General features: G+C 42.7%; 1 protein-coding gene across 1 annotated transcript in view; it reads right to left on the reverse strand.

Annotated features, from left to right (window-relative positions):
- Positions 1-93: 93 nt before the first annotated feature.
- cc2d2a (coiled-coil and C2 domain containing 2A) overlaps positions 94-25,014 on the reverse strand; it is a 34,661-nt gene continuing 9,740 nt past the window's right edge. The window contains exons 15-39 of the mRNA XM_063201783.1: positions 24,424-24,530; positions 23,884-24,024; positions 23,207-23,363; positions 22,339-22,607; positions 21,840-22,017; positions 19,099-19,252; positions 17,975-18,122; positions 17,099-17,237; positions 16,364-16,567; positions 15,660-15,752; positions 15,401-15,492; positions 13,172-13,339; positions 12,640-12,745; positions 12,155-12,264; positions 11,364-11,460; positions 10,912-11,010; positions 8,834-9,010; positions 4,985-5,188; positions 4,458-4,547; positions 3,720-3,833; positions 2,718-2,852; positions 2,449-2,571; positions 2,216-2,274; positions 1,666-1,843; positions 94-628 (exon numbers count right to left, since the gene is read on the reverse strand). Of these exons, the coding sequence (XP_063057853.1) occupies positions 440-628; positions 1,666-1,843; positions 2,216-2,274; positions 2,449-2,571; positions 2,718-2,852; positions 3,720-3,833; positions 4,458-4,547; positions 4,985-5,188; positions 8,834-9,010; positions 10,912-11,010; positions 11,364-11,460; positions 12,155-12,264; positions 12,640-12,745; positions 13,172-13,339; positions 15,401-15,492; positions 15,660-15,752; positions 16,364-16,567; positions 17,099-17,237; positions 17,975-18,122; positions 19,099-19,252; positions 21,840-22,017; positions 22,339-22,607; positions 23,207-23,363; positions 23,884-24,024; positions 24,424-24,530 (3,531 nt within the window). The 3' untranslated portion in view covers positions 94-439. The remainder of the gene's footprint in view (positions 629-1,665; positions 1,844-2,215; positions 2,275-2,448; positions 2,572-2,717; positions 2,853-3,719; positions 3,834-4,457; positions 4,548-4,984; positions 5,189-8,833; positions 9,011-10,911; positions 11,011-11,363; positions 11,461-12,154; positions 12,265-12,639; positions 12,746-13,171; positions 13,340-15,400; positions 15,493-15,659; positions 15,753-16,363; positions 16,568-17,098; positions 17,238-17,974; positions 18,123-19,098; positions 19,253-21,839; positions 22,018-22,338; positions 22,608-23,206; positions 23,364-23,883; positions 24,025-24,423; positions 24,531-25,014) is intronic.

The raw sequence follows: 25,014 nt of genomic DNA on the forward strand, positions 1-25,014 counted from the left end.
TGTAGAGGTAATTGTGTCAGGTAATTGTAGCAAGTGTTCTATCCATGGCCACGAGCCGTCTTCACCGGATTTTACAATGACAATACAATGGGCTACTAGACAAAAAATACTTTTTTAATTCATGATAAATAAAACTGTAAAATCATTTACATTATTTGAAAAAAGGTAGCCTATGTACAGTATTAGCCTTCTCATACTGAAAAATACTATTACTTATTACATCAAAGTATTCCTTTTTCTCAAATAATCCATCATCTTTGGTCATTACATGTTGACATGATGATTCATCATCAATATTCTATCTTTGGTCATAATCACACACAAGCACATATCACTTCCCATGATGGTCTCAGTTCATCAACTTACTACAATAAAACAACTGTGCAAAATCTTAGATGTACTGTACAGACGAATAAACACTTTCATGATAAACTCTAGCCTATCGTGTCCGTATGAGAGAGGCCAGGTACACCCATACAGACAGCACATTATTGGGGTAGGGGTGAACATGAACAGCCAGAGCAAACTCCACGTTGGACATTTCCACTTTGTGCACCCCAGTGCTGTACACGGCTTCTATGATTGGCTGGATCTCCGAAAATGGAAGATGGAGGGGAAAGCCCGATATCTGAGAGGGGAAGAAAATGAGAAAAACAAATTCAGTTAGTTAGGTTGTGGTTGGAAAGTGTGTGTGTGTGTGTGTGTGTGTGTGTGTGTGTGTGTGTGTGTGTGTGTGTGTGTGTGTGTGTGTGTGTGTGTGTGTGTGTGTGTGTGTGTGTGTGTGTGTCCACCACAGCCTCAAAAATGTAGAAAACTGGTTAGGTCAGGATGCCAGAAAGTCTGTGTTTGTGTCTGTGTGTCACCTCACCCTGTAGCCTACTCTCCAAGTAGATAAGTCTACTCTACTACACTTCTTGACTACTACTACCACTCCCAGCATGCCCCTTAGGCCTATTTCAGACCATAACGTGGGGCGGGAGCAATTTTTACTGGCGGTGGTGAAAACAGATCTGTCCTTCCACACCAACACAGCGGTAGTCGGGCGGTAGCGGCACAGGATTTGGACGGCAGCGACAGGCGGTTTCCCATTGAAATGAATGAAATGAACAGGACTGGCACACTGAGTAGACCACACTGCCCGCCCAATACTAGGCAAAAAGACAGCAGTCTTCTCCCTGCCGTCCCACCACACTCTAGTGTGGATCTGGCCTTAATCAACAAAGTAACTCTACTGTACTACTCAACTCTACATGACCCTGGGGCCTCACCCTGTATTCTCCTAGCAGTGTACTACTACTTGAGAGTGTGGCGTGGAAAGTTAGTAAACCTCCCTGCCAAAGTCTCATACAGTATCGGTAGCGATGAGCTATCGGACTGGTCCTTTAGCTCAGCGGTATCGTGCTCTGCCTCCTATACCTGAATCGATGCGTTGACTAGGAGGTGGCGAGTTCGAGACCCGAGGGGCGGACTGTGCAGGAACACCTCAGTTACACACCCCCTCACCCTGTATTCTGCTAACAATTCTACTACTCTACTAGATCTTGGCTGGCACCTGTAACGGAGGCCAACTAGAAGAGTGCGGCGTGGAACGTTAGTAAATCTCCCTCCCGAAGCCTCATACAGTATCGATACTACTCCACTAGATCTTGGCTGGCACCTCCTCACCCTGTACTCTCCCAGCAGGCTCTGCAGCTCCAGGCGGTGCTCCTCGGACACGTTGCGCCCGCCGCTCTGCTCCAGCTTGGGCAGGAAGTGCCGCAGGGTGGACGAGCAGTAGCGGTTCCAGCGTGTCGGGTGCCGCGGACGCCACTCCATGATCTTCTCTCGCAGGATCTTCTCAATCCTACACAACATTTCCCAAAAGTAACAGGACAATTCCCATCAACATAAGTTAGTTAAACAAGCAAGGTATCCCCATGCAGTAAACGTTACATTGACCCATCTATTAATAATCAAAAAACTGAGAGAGTTTTATTAGTCAAGTTGAATAAATCATTCAAGCTGAATCAGCCTGCTCCACCGTGCCAATATCATTGGGGGGGAACTCCACCTTGTCTTTATATCAAATGTCCTCTCCTACAAACAAAAAGGCTGGAAAACATGAATTATTTTTGTTTTGTGGTCACTTATCAAATAAATAAGGAGTGAGACGTTTACTTTATGAACCCTGGATATCATGTGATGGTGAGGTGGTACAAATTCGAGTCATGTGTACCTGTCCTGAAGCTCCGCAGCAGCTGCCTTGTCAGTGCGTCGATAGACCAAACTTTCAGGCTACAGGGAAATAGCAATGGTGCATTCAAACCAGATCTTAATTTCATCGAAAATATAATAATGTAAAGAAAACCTACCTACATGTATAAATTATGTAAGGAAAATTAAGACAGAAGTTAGGTAGAAGTTAAGAAGTAGAAGTTAAGTAGTTCACTGGCCGTCCTCCTTATTTACCTGAACGCTAGACACTCCTGGATAACTAAAGGCCCTTGAGAAGAAGGGCTTCCAGAACTTGCTCTTAGTGACGTCAAAGCTTATCCTCATGGGGGCATCATACATTTGGATGTTGAACCATATCTATAGGTATTTGAGAAGGAGAAAGGGACAGATGGGGGGTGAAGATGAGTACGAAGAGAGAACGTATATAATTACACATGTTAATTAAGATTTTCTTGGTTTCACAGCATAACATCTGAGGCTTAATTTAATTCATAGTCACTCACATTGTCCGCATCTATCAGGCATCCAACAGTCTGCAGGGGACAGAAGGTGTCATATTGGCCATAGTATTGGCCACTGCTGGGGTTCCAGACCAGGTAGCGACTCTGCTCATACGTTAACACGTATGCTGACAGACCCTGCGATGGAGGAGTACAAATATGTTAGATACAGTAGGAAGTTGCCCTGTGACTTGATGTTTCAACAACTTCCTATGCCCCCTTTACTTGGTCTGTGTGGTTCATGGTCATGCTCTTGAAAAATCGTGTTATATCAACCATCTTGGTACAGAGGTCAAATGGAGTAGTGAGTGGAGAAACAGGAAGTCTTTCATCAAATGTTCTTTCTCACGCCTTCAGGGCAGAGAACAAGAAGTATTTTAACACCTGAAATTACCAAATGTTACAAGCGGATGTCAAATGCTGTATAGTCCCATGACTGTTGATCTCAGGCACCTGCTTGATATCTTTCAGCCTGGTTTCTTTTGTGAGAAGGGAAATGGGTGCACTACATAAAGGCAGTCCGTTTACCATTTGCTACAGAGGTCAGATGCACCATTGAGTGGGGAAACAGGAAGTTTGTTCAAATGTTCTTTCTCACGTCTTTCCGTGAGGGAAAAGGGTGCAGTCAGGAGGAGCGAGTGTAGTAGATGCCAGCTGTAACATCAAATAAACCCGACAAATAAAAAAACCTGACAGAGGTTATAACCTAGGCATACATTTGCATAGTAATGCTATGTCCACCTGCCAAACCGTGGCTGGGGTGACATCGCAGGTTAGAGACCTTGGTTAAGCAAAAATTGAGTATTTATCTCAAGGATGGCATTATCTATGATGATTCATACTTAACCAATGTACAGAAAATCTAAGCTAGTTTATCCTGCCTGCAACCACTTCTCTCACAGAACGAAGAGGGATCTGATCATTTATGCACGTTCAGTCTTATTTCTCTCAGAAACACACGGGACTGAAAGCCAGTCATAGGCAAGCATTGTGTGTTTGCTGTACCTCAGGGATGGCGTTGCCGATGATGATCCAAGCTTTCTTGCCCATGTACAGGAAGTAGTTACAGAGCAGGACGGCGTGTTCTTCCTCGTCCCCTGCCAGCAGCGTCAGGAATTGCTGCCATTTCAGAAACAATGAAGCAAACAAAGCACAATATTTATGAATTATGAAGGATCATTTCCTCAAAAAGTTCAGCTAGGTCAGCTAAATCAAACCATAGTCAGTTGGTCCGCTTCCTGCCATTTCGTTCAGACAGCTTTTAAAGCCCTCAGTTAGGACCTGAAGGAGTTGCATTTTAGGGTGCATATGTTTTTGGAGAGTAAGGGGGCTTATTAATTAGACAACACACTAGCAATGAAGAAGTATGGAAGTACTCTATGTATATACAGTCGTAGGAGGCACGACCTCATAGCCACCATTTTGCTTATATAACAGATGGTCAGCATTAAGTTTAAGTAAGTAAAACAGCTGTAAAAGGACACTGTAAGATGGATGGGGTTGAGTGCTTAATCAGCTTACTATAATAGCCTCCATGTCATCCTACACATTTATAACATGACTAAGCCCTCTTGCTCCGAAGGGTTTTTGACCATAACCCTCACATTGATTGTTGTCACTCAACTCCACCCACTTTTGCCCGCAAGTCTTTTACCAGAGAACCTCAGAGGTGAGTATCAATACGTAATTGACTTACAGTAGGTAATCAAAACAACCCTGTTGAAAGACAAAAAAGACCCTTACATCACAAGTGCTCCACAGGTCACAAACACCAGCGAAGGAGATGCTGTCTGGTAGGGAGGGGATGAGGGAGACGTATCTGGCAATCAACTCCTGAAACAGGCAGAGAGGCAAAGACACAATGACTTTTAGAGTGGACCATTTCACAACTTTACAGAACACAAATAAATTAATTGATTTTAATGGTTTCGGTTAAATATTAAAGTCATAATCATTATTGGAAAATTGTCTATTATATCATTTGACTTTGGTAAGTGTTAGCATTCTATGCACCGAACATATATGTATGACCAACTCTGACACACAGCATGTACTACAGTAGAAATTCAGAGATGGACAAACTGAAAAAAGACTGGAAAGGAATCCTGTCTGCACCTATGCTGTCAGCATAGCTGGTTTCAATAATAAACTGATCTACCTATTTCTCAGCTGGTTAAACGAATTAGCTGTCAGAACTAATATGTCAGACAGCTTTCGCTTTCTGAACCTGGGGTATGTGCGACTCTAAAGACATAGTAAAAGCCACTGACCGCGGTCTCCTGGGCGTTGTTGGGCGAGACGTCCAGCAGCTCCTGGGGAGGGTTGAGGGGCCGGATGTAGCGCGTGATGAACACCGTCTTGCCGTTGATGTCGATGACGGTGGTGAGGCAGGGCCGGTCGGGGAAGCGCTGCATGGCGTCCTTCTCGTAGAACTCGGACGCCAGGAGCAGGCGCTCCTCTTCCTCGGTGTCAAACTGCCACAGGTGGGTTCAAAAAGGTCAGAGGTCAACAATAACAGGTACAGTAAACAGAAACAGGAAGAGTCCAAATGCTCCGTCCGAAAAAGTTCACTCGTTCATTGCATGGTTTTCTATATGAGAATAAGTAGGGGTGTAATAATCGAAATGTATCGATATATCGCGGTATAATCTGACGATTGAATCGAATCGCATAGTATCGTGGGGCATTCTTAAGTATCGAAAATAATCGAATCGCTGGCCCCTGCCCAATGCCCTAGCTCCAGAACATAATAGAAGTGGAACAGTAATCGGAAAAAAGTCAAATCGAATCATATTGTATCCTATCGTGGGCATTCTTCAGTATCGTAAGTAATCGAATCGCATCGCATTAAATAAAAAGATATTGATTCTGAATCGTATCGTCAGGGAGGATTTACACCTCCAAGAATAAGTATGGTGTTTTTGACAAAAAGGTTTGTTGCATTACTTCACTGTCATCTTACTCGGGCCAAATTCAAATCCAGTGCACCTCACACCATATGTATTATATACTATGCAGACAGAGGAGTAGAAGTAGAAGGAGAAGTACCCTATTCTACTAGTATGTCTACTTTTACCGTATACACCTCTAATATGATGTGAATGAGTGAACATTTCAGACATATGATACAGTGATAAAAAAAATCTATGGTGGGAAAACTTGCAATGACCCATGCCAAGGTCATGCAGGTAGAGGGAAAGTACTATGTCTCTAATGTACAGTTAGGGCCATAAATATTTGGACATCTGCACAATTTTCATGTTTTTGGTGCTGTACACCATCCCAATGGATTTGAAATGAAACAAACGAGATGTACATTAACAGCAGACTTTCAGCTTTAATATGGTGGTGTTTGCGTCCAAATCGAGTGAACTGTGAAGGAATTATGACATTTTCTATCAGTGCCACCCCATTTTTAAGGGACCAAAAGTAATTGGACAGTCTAGTATTTATACATCAAACTTTCAATTTGTAATTATTTGGTTGCAAATACTTTCCAGTCAGTTACAGCCTGTAATTTGCAATCCATAGACATCAATAGACACTGGGTTTTATCCCTGGTGATGCTACGGTGAGCTCTCTATTGCAACAGTCTTCAGTTCCTGCTTATTCTTAGGGTATTTCCCTTCAGTTTTGCCTCCAGCAAGTGAAATGCTTTGCTCAACCGTACTTAGGTGAGGTGATTGACTGGGCCATTGAATAATATTCCACTTTTTGGGGGTAGAAATGGCTAGTGGATTTCAGATGAAGCTTTGGGTCATTGTCCATCTGCAATGTGAAGCATTGTCCAATGAGTTCAGAACCATTAGGTTTAATATGACGTGATAATATAGCCTGAAAATCTTCTGAATTCATCCTGCGGCTTTTGTCGGTAGTCCTCATCATCAATAAATTCAAGGGGATAATTGTATTGACAGATATGCATGTCCACACCATGACACTACCACCACCATGATTCACTGATTGGGTGGTATGCTTTGAATCATGAGCAGTTCCTTCCCTTCTCTATACTCATTTCTTCCGATTACGCTTTTACAAGATGATTTTGTCTCCTCTGTCCATAGGATGTAGCTCAAGATCTATACAGTCTTTTTAAGACATTGTTTGGCAAAGCCAAATCTGGTATTGCTATTTCTGATGCAATCAATAATTTACATCTTTTAGTGAACCCTCTGTATTTCCTATGGTGAAGTGTTCCTCAATGTTCTTGATCTTTCTCTTGATTGTTGCCTTGGACATGTCTCCACCGTTCACCTGGGCACTGTTCTACATCTGGCCAACTGTTGGAAGATGGGTTTTTGTTCACCAGATACAGAATATTGTCTGTCATCCACAGCATTTGTCTTCCATGTCTGCCGGGTAATTTGGTGTTGCTCTGGTATTTCTTTTTTCCAACATTCTGAACTCTTGAATTAATCATATTCAATGTTTCCCCATCTCTCAAATGGGTTTGTTTTGATTTTTTCCCACCTTATGATGGCTTGCATCACTGATGGTGACAGATGGACTTTGGTTCTCATGGATATTCCGTAAAAATATATGGAAATGCAAATGGAACACTTCAAATGAACTCTAAGACCTTGTATTGACATCTTGGTGATGGTGTAGTATGGGAATAACACACATCTGACTAGAAAATAGCTGAAAAGCCTACTGTCCAATTACTTTTGATCCCTTGAAAAGTGGGCAACACACACAAAAAACATTGCTATTTCATTCCTGTTTATGCGATATGGATTTTAACACCCTCACATTAACGCTGAGAGTCTACAGTTAATGCACAGCTTGTTTGTTTTATTTCAAATCCATTGTGGTGGGGTATAGGGTGGAAAAGGATGATAATTGTGTTGCTGTCCAAATATTTCTGTCCCTAACTGTAGCTGCACGTTGCAATGTAGCCAAACTTATTCGAGAAAAACTGATGCTGCCCGAGAGATATTAGAATATATGTGCATGTACATTTCAACTACTAGAGGGAAAGTACCGTACCGTAGAGGGAAAGTACTATGTCTGTTCAAGATGCCTTCAATGTACAGTAGCAAGCCATATACATTATACTACATTAGCAACCATAAACAGACTACAATGGGAGAAGTAGCAGTCGCCTGATGGGACTTACACAATAAGGAAGTATGGGAGGCAGCAGAAATAGCGAGGGTCAGCAAGACTAACTGAAAAGCATTCTGGGACTGCAATGGACTTTGCCATGCATAATGATACAAACTTTTTTTCCTGTTGTAATCAACAACAAAGTCTTGTGATCACACTACTGCAGTTGCAAAACCACAGACACTTTACCTGGGCATCCATCATCTGAAATGTGCAGAAAAAAGGCAGGAAAGGACAGAACATAAAATGTGAAATTAAACGTTTTTCAGCTCCCAGCCTTGAGAAGACAAAATCAGCCATAAAATAAAAATGCCATTATTTGGCCAGCAAAATGTATACACAACATCCAAATAAACACCATCCATACACACTTCTCTCAAGAATACATTCACAGGATCGAAAACATTCCAAGTCTGAACTTCTCTACATCCGGACTACTTTTAAAAAATATTTTTTTGCCGGGTCCTGCAACCAAACATGTGGAGCATACCAGTACAAACAAACAAACAAACAAACAAATAAATATTTTTTTCTAAATTTGGACTGGCATACTAATTTCTGGAACTTGTTGGATGCTGCTACCAAGTATCAAAACAAACAAATAAACACAGAAATAAACATATAAATAAACAAACAAAAACACAGCTAACTGTGCTGCTCAACACTGTTATCGTGGTGTGCGGTCACATAAGGGCCAAAACATACCAAGGCGGAACGGAAACGGTCGCGGGACGAACGTGGTCTTTCTGCTTAGTTTCGTCCAGTGTGTTTTTCTCTGCCTTTCACACTGACAGCGTCGGCGTGTGCGGCCAGTCCTGTTCAAAACCCTCCCCACATCCAAAGCTAGCACGCTACTTTGCCATTCAATTGAATGAGACACCGCCGGTCGCCAGCGTGAAAAATACGCTCGAGTTCTATTTTCCAAATGCAGCGCGGCGCAGAGCCGGCTCCCGAGCCGCTGACGCTCGACTACCGCGGGTTGGTGTGTAAGGACAGATGGGGGGAGTTACCTTCTCTCTCATAGTGTCCCCGGGGACCAGCTGGGGCTCGATGGTGATGAAGAGGGTGATGAAGGCTCCCTCCGTCAGGTTCCTCACCAAGTCATAGCCACCCTCACTCGCCAGGCTGTGCTCCTTGACGTAGCCCAGCAACACAGGCGGCATCTCTACCTTGAACGTCCCATCAATCTGACAGGCAGACAGACAGACAGACAGACAGGCAGGCAGACAGACAGACAGACAGACAGACAGACAGACAGACAGACAGACAGACAGACAGACAGACAGACAGACAGACAGGCAGACAGGAAGACAGACAGGCAGGCAGACAGAGAGGCAGGCAGACAAAGTCAAATGACTGCATGTACTGTAATGCTGATCTGTTACTGTGCTGTATCAGGAATGGACATTTATTACTTAATACACTTACTACATAATGTGAGCCTTTACCAGATGGATAACAAATAAAGAGTGGCTATTGAATTTGGCCATTTATTTTTCACTCAAGATCAAATAGCTATTACATTATGTGTCCTGAATTGGCTTTCACTTTCTTATTGCACCAGCATTTTGTAGTTATCAGCGGATACTACAAACCCCAACTCCGATGAAGTTGGGACGTTTGGTAAACAGTGAATAAAATCAAAATGGTATCATTTTCAAAACATTCAATCTATTCTTTAGATGGAGAATAGTGAAAAGACAACATATTAAGTGTTAAAACCGAGAAAAAATATTGTTTTGGGGGACATATGTACTCATTTCTAATTTGATAAATCCAACACGTCTCAAAAGAGTTGGGACGGGGATCAGTGAAAGTTAGTAAACATCCAAATAAGATAAAACAACAAAGAAGAACATTTCAAAATGAATTGTACTGACAGACAATATAGGTGTCCAGGTATAAGATCATCACAGAGAGGCTGAGTCACTCAGAATTAAAGATGCAAAGGGAATAATTACCATAGTTATTACATACATTTTTGAATTCCCTTTGATTTACCACGATTGAGTGTATATAAGACATATTTTTGTTACTAAAATCATTGTATAGGTTCATGACATCATGAAATATATATTGGCTGTAGTCTCACTCTAATTCCTGGAGTGCTAGAGCTATTGAAAATTGACCATATTAAGAATGCTTAATGCATGCAAATGATACAGGGGTGTAACATTCTCCTAAGCACCTGAGCTCACTTGAAATAAACCCAGAAGACATGGGAAACTGTCCTATGCTTACAGAAGTCAGCAGAAGTTGTAGAAGTCCATTCTTTTTGACAATAATAGAGCATTGCACATCCTGTGCTACAGTGAAAATGGACCATCCAACTTGTGTTAGTGCTAGCTTCAAAAGTCAGCCTCCATGATGGCATGCGGGTGCAGTAGTGCATTGGTTAAGATGTTCTCACTCATCTGTAGAGTTAAATACAGTGCTGAATGGTATAAATGGGTTTTAAACAGCATGAAAAGCCACTCATGCATTATATTTTGAAGGGAGATCTTCGATTACTGCCACATAGTAAGGTCAAATTGCATTCTCTACTATGTTTTAACAGTTTGGCTCCATCATAAGGACCAGCAGGTGATAAAATGGTGGGTTTTTGGTCAAGACCTGTCACACTGTAAGCACTACAGAAAGGAAAACACTGCAAAACATGACAAGGAATACACCCACCATTTAAGCTGGTGAAATCATGTCCAAGATAGGAATTAACACTGTTTTTTATATAAAATCATCTCATCGGTTAATGTATTTAACTGTTAAGTGTTGTCTTTTGTTTTGTTTTTAGTCTTCCTCGACATTTGCTGCCATTTATTGTCCCCGTCACAACTCTTTTGAGACGTGTTGGATTTATCAAATTAGAAATGAGTACATATGTCCCCCCAAACAATATTTTTTCTCGGTTTTAACACTTAATATGTTATCTTTTCACTATTCTCCATCTAATGAATAGATTGAATGTTTTGAAAATGATAGCATTTTAATTTTATTCACTGTTTACCAAACGTCCCAACTTCATCGGAGTTGGGGTTTGTAACTTCCACCCCCGAGGGAACACAGAGGAGAATTGCAATGCCTGCCTCACCCTTGACTGTCGATAGATAGTGCTGAAGGGTATCTTCACGCAGCCGAGCCAGTGTCTTTCAAAGTGTGCGTGATAGCCCCCTCTGTCTCGGTCACCCTGCTGGAGAAGTGAGGGAGGACACAGGAAGATAAGACCATTGGCAAAGACAAGTGAATTTCTTGCAAACAACTTCAAGCATTTTACTACCATAGAACTGTGTAAGTTTGTATAGAATAGAATAGTCATCTCTTATCGCTAATCTAAAATAGAAATAGCTCTAGAAAATGTATCTCTTGTCTCCCAAATCTTGGTTTCATATAGCTTTATAAAAGTTTCTGTGAACTCATACAAATCATTTTAGCATTGCATTGCAATTGCATAGCACTGCATTTCCTTCATTTCAATCGACAGAGAAAAACATTCAGCACTGCATTATAAAATAAGCAAACCTAGCTGTGTTGTGCTGTACTCACTTCGCTTAAGTCATGAATGACTTCATCGAATATGTTGATGAAGACCTCATCCTTGACAGACTGTAAACTGGACGTGCTGTAATCTCCATTGGGAGCACTGAAAGAAGCGGAGGAAACTCTGAAACAGGGTATCTGCACATTTTTCATCACCCAATGTAATACTTTTTAAGAACATTTTAAGACCTCTGATGAGAAGAAAAATGAAGACCACAATGTGGTGTGTGTGTGTGTGTGTGTGTGTGTGTGTGTGTGTGTGTGTGTGTGTGTGTGTGTGTGTGTGTGTGTGTGTGTGTGTGTGTGTGTGTGTGTGTGTGTGTGTGTGTGTGTTTGTGTGCGTGTGTATATACAGTATATATAGGCTATGCATATGTTTGTGTGTTGTTGTATAATATTTCTATAAGGCCAGAAGCACTTGCCATTCACCACTACCATACTGCACTGTGTCCAATGCAATGTGTCATTGTCAACACATGAGGTGTTCTTGCTGCAGCCAAAATGACACGAAGACCTTCAAATTACTGCATTGTAATAATGTACAATGTAAAGCCATGTACTGTATATGTTGTGTTCATCCCATGGGGCACCATTGGGGGCTGCCCCCTTGCACGGATGAGGCATGAATGTAATTTCGTAGTGTGCAGTGAGCACTGTGTGCTGTGGAGTGCTGTGTCACAATGACAATGGGAGTTGGAGTTTCCCAGGTGGACTTTATTTCGCTCATGATTATGGCTATCATGTAAACAAATCACTGAATATTAGTTTTTCTTGTTTTTCATGACCATTGTTCTTACCTGAAGGACAGCAGGAGCTCCTCGTTCCAGCAGGGGTTTGGGCCCTCTGCTGTGGAGGTCTGGAGCACAGTACGTTGGAACGTCACCTCCACGAAGGGCCTGACAAGCACCTGATGCAAAGAACGTAGAGCCGTAGCTGTGTCAGTACACACACAACTGTGTGTATCAGTACACACACAACTGTGTACAGTACACATTACCAGATATCTCAGAAGAATCACATTAGATTGCCAGTGAGGACACTTATGCCTCTTTTCCACTACCAGTTTTCTGGTTGGCCTACAGCTCGACACAGTGTGACTCAGTCGCCACTTTTTGCTTTGTGATTGAGCTGTGTCGGGCCTATTTGAAAAGCAAAAAGTGGCGGCAGAGTCGCGCTTTGTTGCGCTGTAGGCCTACCAGAAAACTGGCAGGGGAAAAAAAGGCATTAGAGGGTTGACCGGTGCGGTGCGGCATTAGAGGCAGCTTGGGGTTGATGGACATACCTGGCTGAGGGGCCAGTCCATGCCCTGGATGGCAGCTTGTGACGCCGGCCCTGCAGTGAAGGTCTCTGTGACTGAGCGACTCGACTTTGTCGCTCCAGAAGGTTTGCTGCAATTTCAATACATGATGAAAATTAAGAAGAGGTCTTACCATGCATCAACTGTATTTTATTACACCCGCGTTTCGGCAGAACCCAAAATCGTATATATGTATAAAAAATAAAAAAATTAAAAAAAAGGGGGGGGGGGTTGATGCATGGTGGGACCTCTTCTTACTGTTCAGTTAATATATTAGTTTGGTCAGCACCCTAACAGAAGACAAAAATCTATTCGGGTGAACTCTGCTCCAACCTTCATGCACTTTCAGTTACTGAAACACCAACACACTGGACACTTTCATCTTCAATCACTGATCTATTGTTGAGCAGGTTGGAAGCGCAGTTATCTTGCAAATGAACTACAAACTGCCTGCTCCTGTTACAAACCATTTCTTGAAACAGACGCACAGCAAAACCATAGTGAAATTGTGCGATACCTGGCTTGTGGTTTCCGAATGGGGATGTCGTAGGCTCTGATGATGTTGAGCAGGAGTTTGATGTCTCCATCCGACAGGTTTTGGGCCGTCACCTTCTTCCTCTCTTTCCTCCGCGGCTTCAAGGGACGTTTGGGTTCGGCCAGTTTAAACAGATTCAGTCCAAGGACCCTGATAGTGAGGATGTTAACAAAGCAACAAGTGATCTCAAGCACCAAACAAATTGTTGTCAGGAGTCCTACGTCACTTTACTTTACTAAAGCCTGAAGGCTTTTCAATTTAACGGCGTGCCTTTGGGAATCCCTGCCATGACTTACCGCCGCAACCATTAATTGATTGACCAAATTTCTAAAAGCAGCAATTGATTAAGCCACACTGTTTTGGGTAAATATACCATAATCATTGTTAATCTTCAAAGCACAAAGGCTAATACTGTAGTTGTTTGAGGAAAAAAAACATTATTATCTAACATACTGTTAACTTTTGTTGACAGGTTAAAGCCCCATTTTGATAAGAACAATAAATTACTTAGTGTAAAGGCCATTAGGTGAGATGTCACAGCTCCATTTAATTATCTTACAACATTAGTACAATAGTACTTTTGAGTATCTGCGGTCGTACACCGAGTGTATTAAGTAAAATTAGAAGGAATCTTACAATGAATCTACCTCATTAGGTACAATGGAATAACTGCTTTATAACCTAACTACTAGTACTGGTGTTGTAATCACACCAGTAAGAGTACTTCTACTTCTACTTAATACACCTCTGGTTATACCAGTATTGATTAAATAATAAATACCGGTACATACAGAAAACCTACTGATGACATGTGCTAAAACAGTGCCACAGGGACTATTGCTACGACTACGGGTAGGGTAGATACGTAGGAACCAACTAAAATGGATACACAACAAAACAAAATGTATGAAAAATCCTAAAACATACCCTGCGCCAGGACCACTGAATAGAAAAAAACATGCAGAGCAAAATAAGGAAATGGAACATAGCAAAGATGCAAATAAAAGCAAAGTAAGGTTAGTGCAAGCAAAAGAAAATGAAAGTAAATGATCAAATGTGTACTGAAAAAAGACTTGTGCATGGTTATTCTTTGGTGTATGTATATAGTGCATGCACAAACACCCTAAATGTGGTTTAGGAAAAGACAAAAGGAAGACATGTTAACTAGCAAAAGAGAAATTCACAGATTGTTATGATTGTCCTACGCTACAGTATATGTCTCTGGTTTTGGATAAAGCTGACACACACTGTTCCAATAATGAGGAATTGTGTACTACAGCCTGTTGTGTCACACACACACACACACACACACACACACACACACACACACACACACACACACACACACACACACACACACACACACACACACACACACACACACACACACACAAGACAAGCCTCTGCAACCATTATTTACTGTAAGCACACTCATATCATTATCCTCTCCAGATGAGTGTGACTAACACATGTCATGTGACACTGTGACGTGTGTGTGTGTGTGTGTGTGTGTGTGTGTGTGTGTGTGTGTGTGTGTGTGTGTGTGTGTGTGTGTGTGTGTGTGTGTGTGTGTGTGTGTGTGTGTGTGTGTGTGTGTGTGTGTGTGTGTGTGTGTGTGTGTGTGTGTGTAGCCAATGATCTCATTCGGAACAAAACAGTGGAGCGCACAATGTGGGACAACTGGAAAAGATGGCCCAGGATCGAAATGACTGGGGAGCACTTGTTCGTGGCCTATGCCCAAAGTTGGGCGATAGGTGTAAGTAAGTAAGTAAGTAAGCAAGCACAATGTAGCATACAATAACTTAAAAAATGATTTCATGAAGTGTACAGAGACTGCTGCTATTGTTAAGTGAAGACCCAGAAGATGGCCGGTATTCCTCCTATGGTGGATGTGTGTGGTGGTGGGGCGTCCTGAGACATGCTGTAAAACCTCACTTGGTCATCTTAGCTGGCAACAGTAATGTGTATAATGCTCAAATACAAATGTTGCACTGAGCCATAGCAAGTAGAAAGTTGAGAGACATAAGTTCTTGCCCAAATATTCATCTATCTAACAGTACTGTAACAGAAGTAGTCAGGCATTCCACATCCACAGATACTTGTATATTGTGGAGCCACATACAGTATTATTTGATAGAAGTGTCTACTAACAGTGTAGAAACTTGTAATGTTTGAATGTTGGCAACATCACATTGGAGAATGCATAATTACCCAATAGTGGGAACTTCCTCCTCCACCACCACATCAGACAGGAGGAAGTGATGTTTGGCTATGAGGAAGCGATTGAGGACAGACTCCCGAATCTTGACAGGAAAAGAGAAAACACAAAACAAACTGAATATCTTCTCTTCTAATTATTAAAAACTCAATCAGAAAGATAGATTAAACATCAACAACATTAAAAGTCTTTTTTTATCTAAAGAACATCAGCAGAGGGTATTGAAGGTGCCTACCACACAAGCACACTCACCTTCTGTAAGTACTTGGCCACCAATGCCCTGTGGGCATCCAAATGCTCCTTGGTATCAACGACCTTGCCATCTCTCAGCCTCTTCTCATAGTCCTAGAAGAGAGAAATGGCAGTTGGATAGTGTTCTTTGACTGACGATAATTATCTAATATAATATAATATAATATAATATAATATAATATAATATAATATAATATAATATAATATAATGCAATATAACCACAAAGGGCTGTGGATTTAAGCTGTTTTTTTAAATGTCACTTCACATAGAACAACGATGCACTGATGAGAGGGAGACTTCCAATCTTGAACATATGTAAAGTTCCCATTGTAAATGTGTACAGCGTAGTGGTGATATTGAAAGGTATTACATTCTATTACAGCAGCATTTGGTGCAGATGAAATCGCCAGCGATCCCACTCACTGTTTGCTCAAATAACTCAACTACACCATTGCAACATTGTGACATTGCTTGGTCATAACTATTTTGCTTTATAAGGTTTAGCCCCTTAGTGTAGAGCCTCTGTTACAACTTTATTGTCAAGTCTTAATCAGTTACTTAAGACTCTCTGCATTGTCATAGCAATGTTGCTGTTGAGTGTTTTCAGCAAAGAATAGGCCCTTTGACTGGCCCATCCGCAGTAAGAGGCTATGCGTACAGTGGAAGCAAATGGCTTGTCATTCACTCGGTGGCAGTGACCGACCTGGAAGATCTTCTCAGAGACCTCGCGATCCAGGGCTGGCACACACTTGTAGCCCCGGAACTCAGCCACCTCCTGTGCACGGAGGCGTAGCAGGCGGAACCTCCGTGAGCGGTCCATCTCCTCGTCCGACAGGAAGTTGAACTCCTCCTGCAGCTGTTCCAGGCGGAAGTACTCAGGAACTGTCACCTCTCCACCACTCACCACCTGCAAGCAACGTCGATATTTCACCATTGCATTACCTGTTATTTGCATTCAGGGCTTTAAATGAACACATCAGCCAACCGGCCTAATGCTTTTGAAATTTCAGTTTGGCTAGTAGAAAAGACCAACTTACCAGCCAGTGACCATTAGTGAGTGTGTGTTTGGGCTAGTAAGGTCCCAATTTTGGCTGGTGATGAAAAAGCTAAATTTAGAGCCCTGTTTACATTACTGTAAATGTGACAACCAGCCACCTCTTCTCCACTCACCACCTCAAGTGAAGGAAAGGCAGATCCGGGCACAAGCAGATATGGGGCAAAATGACACAACATCTTTCAGGAGTCTGATGAAGGTTTACAAATTGGTATTGTACACAGCTTCAGCAAAAAGGTTGTTTAAGTCTATATTCTGACACAGACATTACGTACATTACGTTGCTACAGAACTACAGTACATTTAGCTGATGCTTAAATACGACAAAGTGTTTGCATGTTTGTTTGTTTTTAGTTCAGTGACTTGTTACTCAGGAAGTCTTACTGAGAGCAGCTGCATGATGGAGGCATTGTTGGGGTCGTTTGGGTCCAGGCGGGACTCCGCAGCCCACTTTCCCAACTTCTTCATGTCTGTCAGGCCCGACGCGCCAATACATGCGATCGCATCCATCTGCTTGATGCCACTGGGAACACAAAACTTGTGTTATGCCATACATGTAAGGCAAGGAAGACCCGCACACAGATGAGCTCTCTTTTAATCCTTTTTTATTTTTGTGACGTTTCGGGCCAACGCAGCCCTTCCTCAGTCTGGAGGATTAAAAAGGAGCTCATCGGTGTGTGGGTCTTCCTTGCTTTATATGAACTGAACATTTTGTCCCTGTACCCAGCAAAAAAAATGGGTGTGCGTGAGATCAGACTGTGGATTTGAAAAACAATCAGGGCTTCAGTGTCTTAGTACCACCACTACTTTTCATTTTAGGTTACCCTACTGTTTGGAGGCAGATTTGTCTCTCCCAGAAAAAACACAGAGATACTCTGGGTGCAAAGGGGACAGTACTAATACTTCAACTACCAGCTAAGCCATCATTACAGTATTTAGTAGTCTTACATTTCCTTTTGGGACACAGCAAACAATAGAACCTAAAAAATAACACCACAGATGAACCCATAAATAACCAGACTACAGACACACCCACACACACACACACCCACACACACACACACACACACACACACAATTGTGAAAGAGCACAGTCGGATGGCCTGCTAATGCCTGCAATGGCATGAGCTACTGGGGGTGATTGCAGACAGCTTCTAAGCTAAGCTACCTTGAGCACCCTTATAATTATCAACTCTAAGTAGAGTAAATGCGTAATAACTATGTGTCCGTCTCACAATATGTGACAATGTGTGTACTGACCTGTTGATACCTGCGGTGGCGTGAGTGACTGGGGGGGCCAGAGGGATGTCATCGTCCCCGATGGCCCACGACACACAACAGGACAACTTGCCCGAGGTCAGCAGGGTCAGCCTGTTACTACCGTCCGCCTCAAAGGAGAAGGGCACATCTGCAGACAGGTGGAAGGAGTCACAGAATAATACTCTTACTGCATATGTATGAGTGTGCTTCTGAGACATCACAGGAAATGTTGAAAATGTAGTTGTTAAAAGTGCACTTTTAACACAATATGTGAAGAAGGGAGGCCGGCTTCAGAGGGGGATGATTTTTGACCATTTTCATTGAGGGGGATGATTTTAGACCATTTTCATTGTTGGGGGGATGGCATCCCCCCTCATCCCCCTACAACTCGAGCCCTGTGTATATCCTGTCTTAAACGAGTCTTCCTCAGGGATGAAAAATGAATATCAGTGAATACTGACAATAAAGTTCTATCATATCGTATTGTATCATATCGTATGTGTGCCAGTATTGAGGAGTGGGTGTGCTGTATGTGTGATGTTCACTGCCATGTGTCCATGTGTGATGTTCACTGCCATGTGTCCATGTGTGATGTTCACTGCCATGTGTATGTGTGTGATGTTCACTGCCATGTGTACATGTGTGATGTTCACTGCCATGTGTGATGTTCACTGCCATGTGTGATGTTCACTGCCATGTGTGATGTTCACTGCCATGTGTATATGTGTGATGTTCACTGCCATGTGTCCATGTGTGATGTTCACTGCCATGTGTATGTGTGTGATGTTCACTGCCATGTGTACATGTGTGATGTTCACTGCCATGTGTGATGTTCACTGCCATGTGTGATGTTCACTGCCATGTGTATATGTGTGATGTTCACTGCCATGTGTCCATGTGTGATGTTCACTGCCATGTGTATATGTGTGATGTTCACTGCCATGTGTCCATGTGTGATGTTCACTGCCATGTGTACTGTGTGTGTTATGTTCACTGCCATGTGTGATGTTCACTGCCATGTGTACGTGTGTGATGTTCACTGCCATGTGTCCATGTGTGTTGCCTTGTTGTATATGTGTGATGTTCACTGCCATGTGTCCATGTGTGATGCCTTGTGTGTTTACCGCTGCCGACGCCCTCATGGCTGAAGGTGACCCGCTGGTCACTGCTGAACTCCAGCTGCTCTGAGGAAGCGCTGCCCGTGAGGATGGATGGCTCAGGTACAGGCACATACACCTCAGCCAGCTGGGTTGTAGTTGATCCCACCGTCTCAAAAACCTAGACACAACAAAAAGTTACAGTAGATAGTATATGCATATAATATTTGCAGGGGTGACATTCAGGGCAAAGTGTGACTGAGTCACCAGGGCCCAATGTATATAGGGGGCCCACACACAGTCCAAACAGTCCACACACAGTCCAAAATGTGTTCATATGCCTGTAGGCATTATTACACCAAAGTTTAATTCATTTTCACTTATTTTACGAATGGCCGCCATTTTGTAAAATACAGACACCATTTTGTTTCCTACTGTACCTGATCAGATTACATACGTGGCTCAGCCCCGCCCCGTATGTATAAAGCCCAGGTAAAGGAGGGCTATCACCCTCTTCCCCGAAGCCCACGTCCTCCATCGAGATGTGAGACGTGCCAGGACACGTCTCCTGGGAGAGACGTCTATTTTAGAAATTATTGAAACTGTAAGTTATCTTGGCCAGGTTAACACTACAGTCGATATATTTCTTCCTTCAACCGGTTTTCGTTTGTATTGCATTTGACTTTTGCGGACACTGCTAGGAGAGCAGTGAGTCAGGACCCACGAGGAACTCACGCGCTATAGGATAACTTTTGTACGGACAATTGTTAATCTTTTTACTAGTACCGAATTCAAGGACCTCGCCTAGAGTCGACGGAGACTCGGCTGAGCCTGATTGTCTGTCCCCCCAAGAGAGTGGACAGCCGGTATAGTTACTACGCGTGGAGCGGACCTGCGTGCACCCCTTTCTCATTGGACCTTCAGGACGCCCCGCAAAGACAATCGGACTACACAACGAAATACCACCTTCCTTTTCCCGTTCAACGAAGCAAGACTTTTGTGGACATATTGCAGCCTCGCGCCGGAACCGCGTGGTAACACTCGGACCACACACGTGCGCGTCTCGAGAACAAAGGAACCACCTCACCGGAGAGATCAAAGGATCTCTCTCTCTTCCTACCAAGGATAACGCAGTAAGCACTGAGTTTGGGCAAAGATATTCAGTTAGAACTGTTACATAGCTTTGAGGAGTTGTGTTTAAATATCCACACTTGTAGAGTGTGATATATTTTATTTTGGGTTATTTTGTTCTATCTGTTCTTTCTTTTCTCTCTCTCTTTCTCCCCTCTCATCACCACAAATAGCCACACGCTATTCTTAGTTTACTGTAGTTGCAGGATTGGCATACTTGCACCCACATGTAAATTATCCACTCACAGAGATACACGTACCCGTGTTTTAACCCATAGAGTTATCGAATCGAGGACGTAAGCTATTGTCGGAAAAGCGCGCCAAGCGCTCCCTTTTCCCTCCCCCCCACACATACTGTAAAGCCTTTAGACAAAGGACAGTATTCTCTGATTAGGTTGAATTCTATCTTGAAGATAAGTTCCCGCTTTATCAGCCGAAAGCTTAACGCCCCTCCTCGTATCTCATATTTCGGTCCTGCGCGCTGCGCAGAATCATTTGAGCCATAGTTCATAGAACATAGGCTACATCTCTCACTCTCTCTCTCCTCCCACCGCTCCGCACAAGCAGTGTCAGATGTGCGCGGCTTCACAGAAAGCGCTCGCCACTCGCCCCTCCTCTCTCTCTCTTTCTCTCTCTCGCATAGCGTACACACACACACACACACACACACACACATAGCGCATCCTCTCATACCCCGTGTATATATTGTATATTTTACCTAAGTTCTTATGCCCTGCAAGTCACATTGGCTGTATCAGTGTTATGACCGGATGATGCTTTTACAATAAATGTACATTGTGGTGAACCGTGTTTGTCTTATTTGAACAATTTCTACGAAGTCAACCAGAAAATAATTCACACGAAACCTTCAGATTATTAGTCAATAATGGTCATGATTTTATGAGACGGTCATGAACCGTGTTTTATGCAATCATTAATTAGACAATTGACGATTCCATAAGTACACACCTACACATTATTGATACCCAGCGTGAAGAGTTTAACACACTCTTCATGCATCATTTCTTATACTCTTATTCCTCACATATAGTAATAGCACATTACATATTTGGAACTGTATAAGAATTGTATACTTATTAATGTAATTATAATTACATTACTGTACTTCCCTTACATTTAACGTCGTACCCATTAATTGTAGTTGACCCTACATATTTTGGTGCCCGTGTGTGAGGAAGAATAGTCCCCGTACCCATAAATGTAGTAGAACCTACATATTTTGGTGCCATTGCGTGAGGAAGAATATTCCTCACGTCCAATAAAAGTAGTTTTACCTACATGCCCCTGGTAGATAGTACCTTGGCTTCAGAGGTCACAATCACCAATCATTATGGAGAGTTAGAAACAGTTATTTTATTATAGACTGTAAATAGGGAATGTGGCAGAATATTGTCAATGGATTTTGTTAAGTAATTCTTCTTCATGTCTGAATAGTTGGGCTGATTAGAAAGAATGTAGCCCTTCAACTATGCCATATAATGCCCCTAATCACGTTCACTGGCTGAGAATCCACTGCTTTTTATTCAGATTATGAAATAGAGATTATAAAATAGAGATTATAAAAAATAGAGCTGTGATGCGTAGACAAAATGTGTAGGAAGCTGTGTGTGCAGTACCTGCAGCTTGATGCTCTCGGGCCAGTTGATGACCTTGAGGTTAAATATCTGGCCAAAGTGCACCCTGAAGTCCGCCGTCAGGCTACGGCTGTCTGTGCGGGACACTTCCTTGTCGTTGTACAAAACCTTCACGAAAAGGGAGCGCTTCGAAACGTCCTGCCTCCTTGCAGTTTCAGCCCTGGTGAAGATGGTGGAAAAACAGACCAAATACTGTACATGTAATGCTAATTCCCGTAACTACCTTTGTCAAGGCATACTGATACAAAAGCCATCCTAACAAATGTAATTAGGCAAAACCAAGGGCCTACTAATGTGTGTCTGTTTTAGAACTATATCTTTAATAAATGCCCTTTTGGCAATGACCAAGAATCATGTGACTACACAGCTACTGTAGTGAATGACTTTGCAATAGAGGCAGTTGGACTTGTACACGTACGTTTAGTGGCCAACATGTGAACCCTATTCCAAAGAGCTACACTTGTTTGTCCCTTGTCCTTACCTGGGGCACTGGTCGTTGGGCGTGATGCCGCTGGAGGCAGAGAGCTCTGGCACCAGGATGGGTTCCCCCGGCTTCCTGCGGATCCTGGAGGCCTTCTCCCTCACGCCCTGCTCCACCTCCTCCAGGTCTGGCTCCTCAGGCGGGTCAGGCTTGGTAGGCTCCTCGCCCAGTTCTTCCTCTTCGCTCTCCTCATCCTCATGCTGATGATCCTCCTCCTCCTGATGCTCCTCATCTTGGTGCCTCTTTTTCTTTTTCTTCTTCTTGGCTTTCTGTGACACAGTGATGCAGAGCAAGTGTATTTCATAATGTGCCGAAAGTGTGCCTTTTCATTTGTTGATGACCCATTAATTTCACTTAAACGTGAAGTTAACAAACAATTGACACAGGGCGCTGTGGCGCAGCGCACTAAGTCCCCCACATATGGTCTTGCATGCACACAGGTTTGAATCCGGCCTGCGTCATTTCCCAACCCTACCCCATCTCTCTCTTCCAACTATTTCTCTATACTGTCCTGTCCTAACCAGTAATAAAGGCAAAAGGCCAATATATTCTTAAAAAAAAAGAAACAATTAACATGGGGGTGCTGTGGCGCATCTCAGAAAACACCCACAACATGTCCATGGGTACCCAGGTTCAAGTTCAGCCGGGGTCGATTCCTTGCCCCATCTCTACCTCCTCTACTTTTGTGTCCCATCTTTACTATCCCATCATAATAAAGCAAAAACAAGCCCAACATAAGAAGAAACAATTGACGTAATGGTCAATTGATGTGCTGTATGTTCTATTCTGGATGACACAAATTGTGGTCTTCAAGATGGAACAGCCATAGTGGTCAAGATCAACAGCCAACAGTGAAAAAGACAATTACCTGCTTCTTTTTCCAGGATTTCCACTCCTCAAGCTGCTTCTTGTATTCGGCCACCTTCTTCTCGTACTCCTCGATGCTCTCTGTCTGCAGTTCGGAGACCTCCGCCAGAATCTCGGTCTCGTACTCTCGCTCATCAAAGTCCCTGTCCACCTCCTCCCTACAAGAACACCAGAGACATGTCATTACATTACATTACATTGCACTTAGCTGACGCTTTCATTTTTCATTCGAAGCGAATTACAGTTATTATTTTTCAGGGTATTGGTTACAGTCCCTGGAGCAATGTGGGGTTAGGTGCCTTGCTCAAGGGCACTTCAGCCATGGATGGAGGTGTAGGGAGAGGTCAGGGGGGATTCGAACCTGCAACCCCTAGATTGAAAGACCAACTCTATAACCACTAGGCCACGGCTGCCCCAATAATGGGGGGAAATTGCAGAAATATGTCAGACACTACAGTACTACTGTTTAAGGATACAACCCTGTAGACATGCAACGAAAGCATATCTTTTGCCAAAGCAAATGGGTTTGTGTCTAATTCACAATGTGTCTAATTTTCATTACCTTAATTCAAATACATTAATTGAAACTTAAACAATTTCCAATTGATAAACTCATCTGCACTGCCGCATCACTGTTGACACGGCTAGCAATGCAGCATTATTGTCTGGTGTCATTACCTTCTCAGATAGAGTTTGTATGGAGTGTTGGTGAACCTCTGGAAGTCCCTGAGGGCTTTCATCTCCTTCCACACCTTCACGATGTTCTTCAGGAGAGCACGGTCCTTCTCCTGCTCCACGTCACGCATCTGGCGAGTGATCCTGCAGGGAGCCAAGTCACATAGCATAGGTTAGAGTGCTCACATGACTAACAGACACAGCAAGAGATATTTAATACTCATTTATTGGATTAACAATATTTTACATACAATATTTCACGCAAAACATCTCCCCTCGCCACGAGAACAAGTACTCTCTTTCACACCCAAGATATATCAAGAGGCCAATAGCAGGTGAGAGTCCTCATATGACCGACATATCCAGCAGTTCTCATGATTGGTTGAGGATGCATCAGTATTTACCTGTGCTGTATATTGTATAAGTATTGTGTAATGGACACAGGTAGAGAGGCAAATAGACAGATAGAAAGAGAGATGCACAGATACAGATGGGTAGATAAATGGGTGGTGTAGCGTGCCTGAGAGTTATTACTTGACTTACTTCACTTCCTGTTTGTATTCTGTTATTCTCTGCTGTGTGATCTCACTTAGGCCCTGTCCATCATGCAGCTCCAGGATGTTCCGTACAGTGTTTCTCAGCCCATTGAGCTGGACAAGACAACAAAAAGGGGGAAAATTGACATATTTTAACTTCTGCAAGGCACTTTTATCTTAACTAAGCATTAGTAATATACTAAATAAAGCGACGGAGCCAACAGATACTATGAAAGACATTGTGTTGTTTATCATTTACTAAACATCTCTTGTTAAAATGTCATTCTGGAGTCAATTTTAACTCTTAAAATGTATGTTTCACAGTATGTTACACTCTGAAAATGTCAATTTAAATTAGAAGGCATTTACAGTAACAATCCCATGCCTGAAATCATCAAAACATTTCAAAGCCTCTACATCTCAAGGCACTCAAGTGCCCCACACCTGATTTCAGGCACCATCTCTTGTATTCAAGAAATCCTAAAAAAAAAAAAATATTAAAAATATTTACTATTTACTGTGTGTGGAGCTTGTCAGAAGGTTTTTGCAATAACTGCAGAAACCAAAGCTACATATACAGTATGCATTGAACATTCAA

Source organism: Engraulis encrasicolus, chromosome 6, assembly GCF_034702125.1.
Source record: "Engraulis encrasicolus isolate BLACKSEA-1 chromosome 6, IST_EnEncr_1.0, whole genome shotgun sequence".
Classification (NCBI taxonomy): Eukaryota; Metazoa; Chordata; class Actinopteri; order Clupeiformes; family Engraulidae; genus Engraulis; species Engraulis encrasicolus.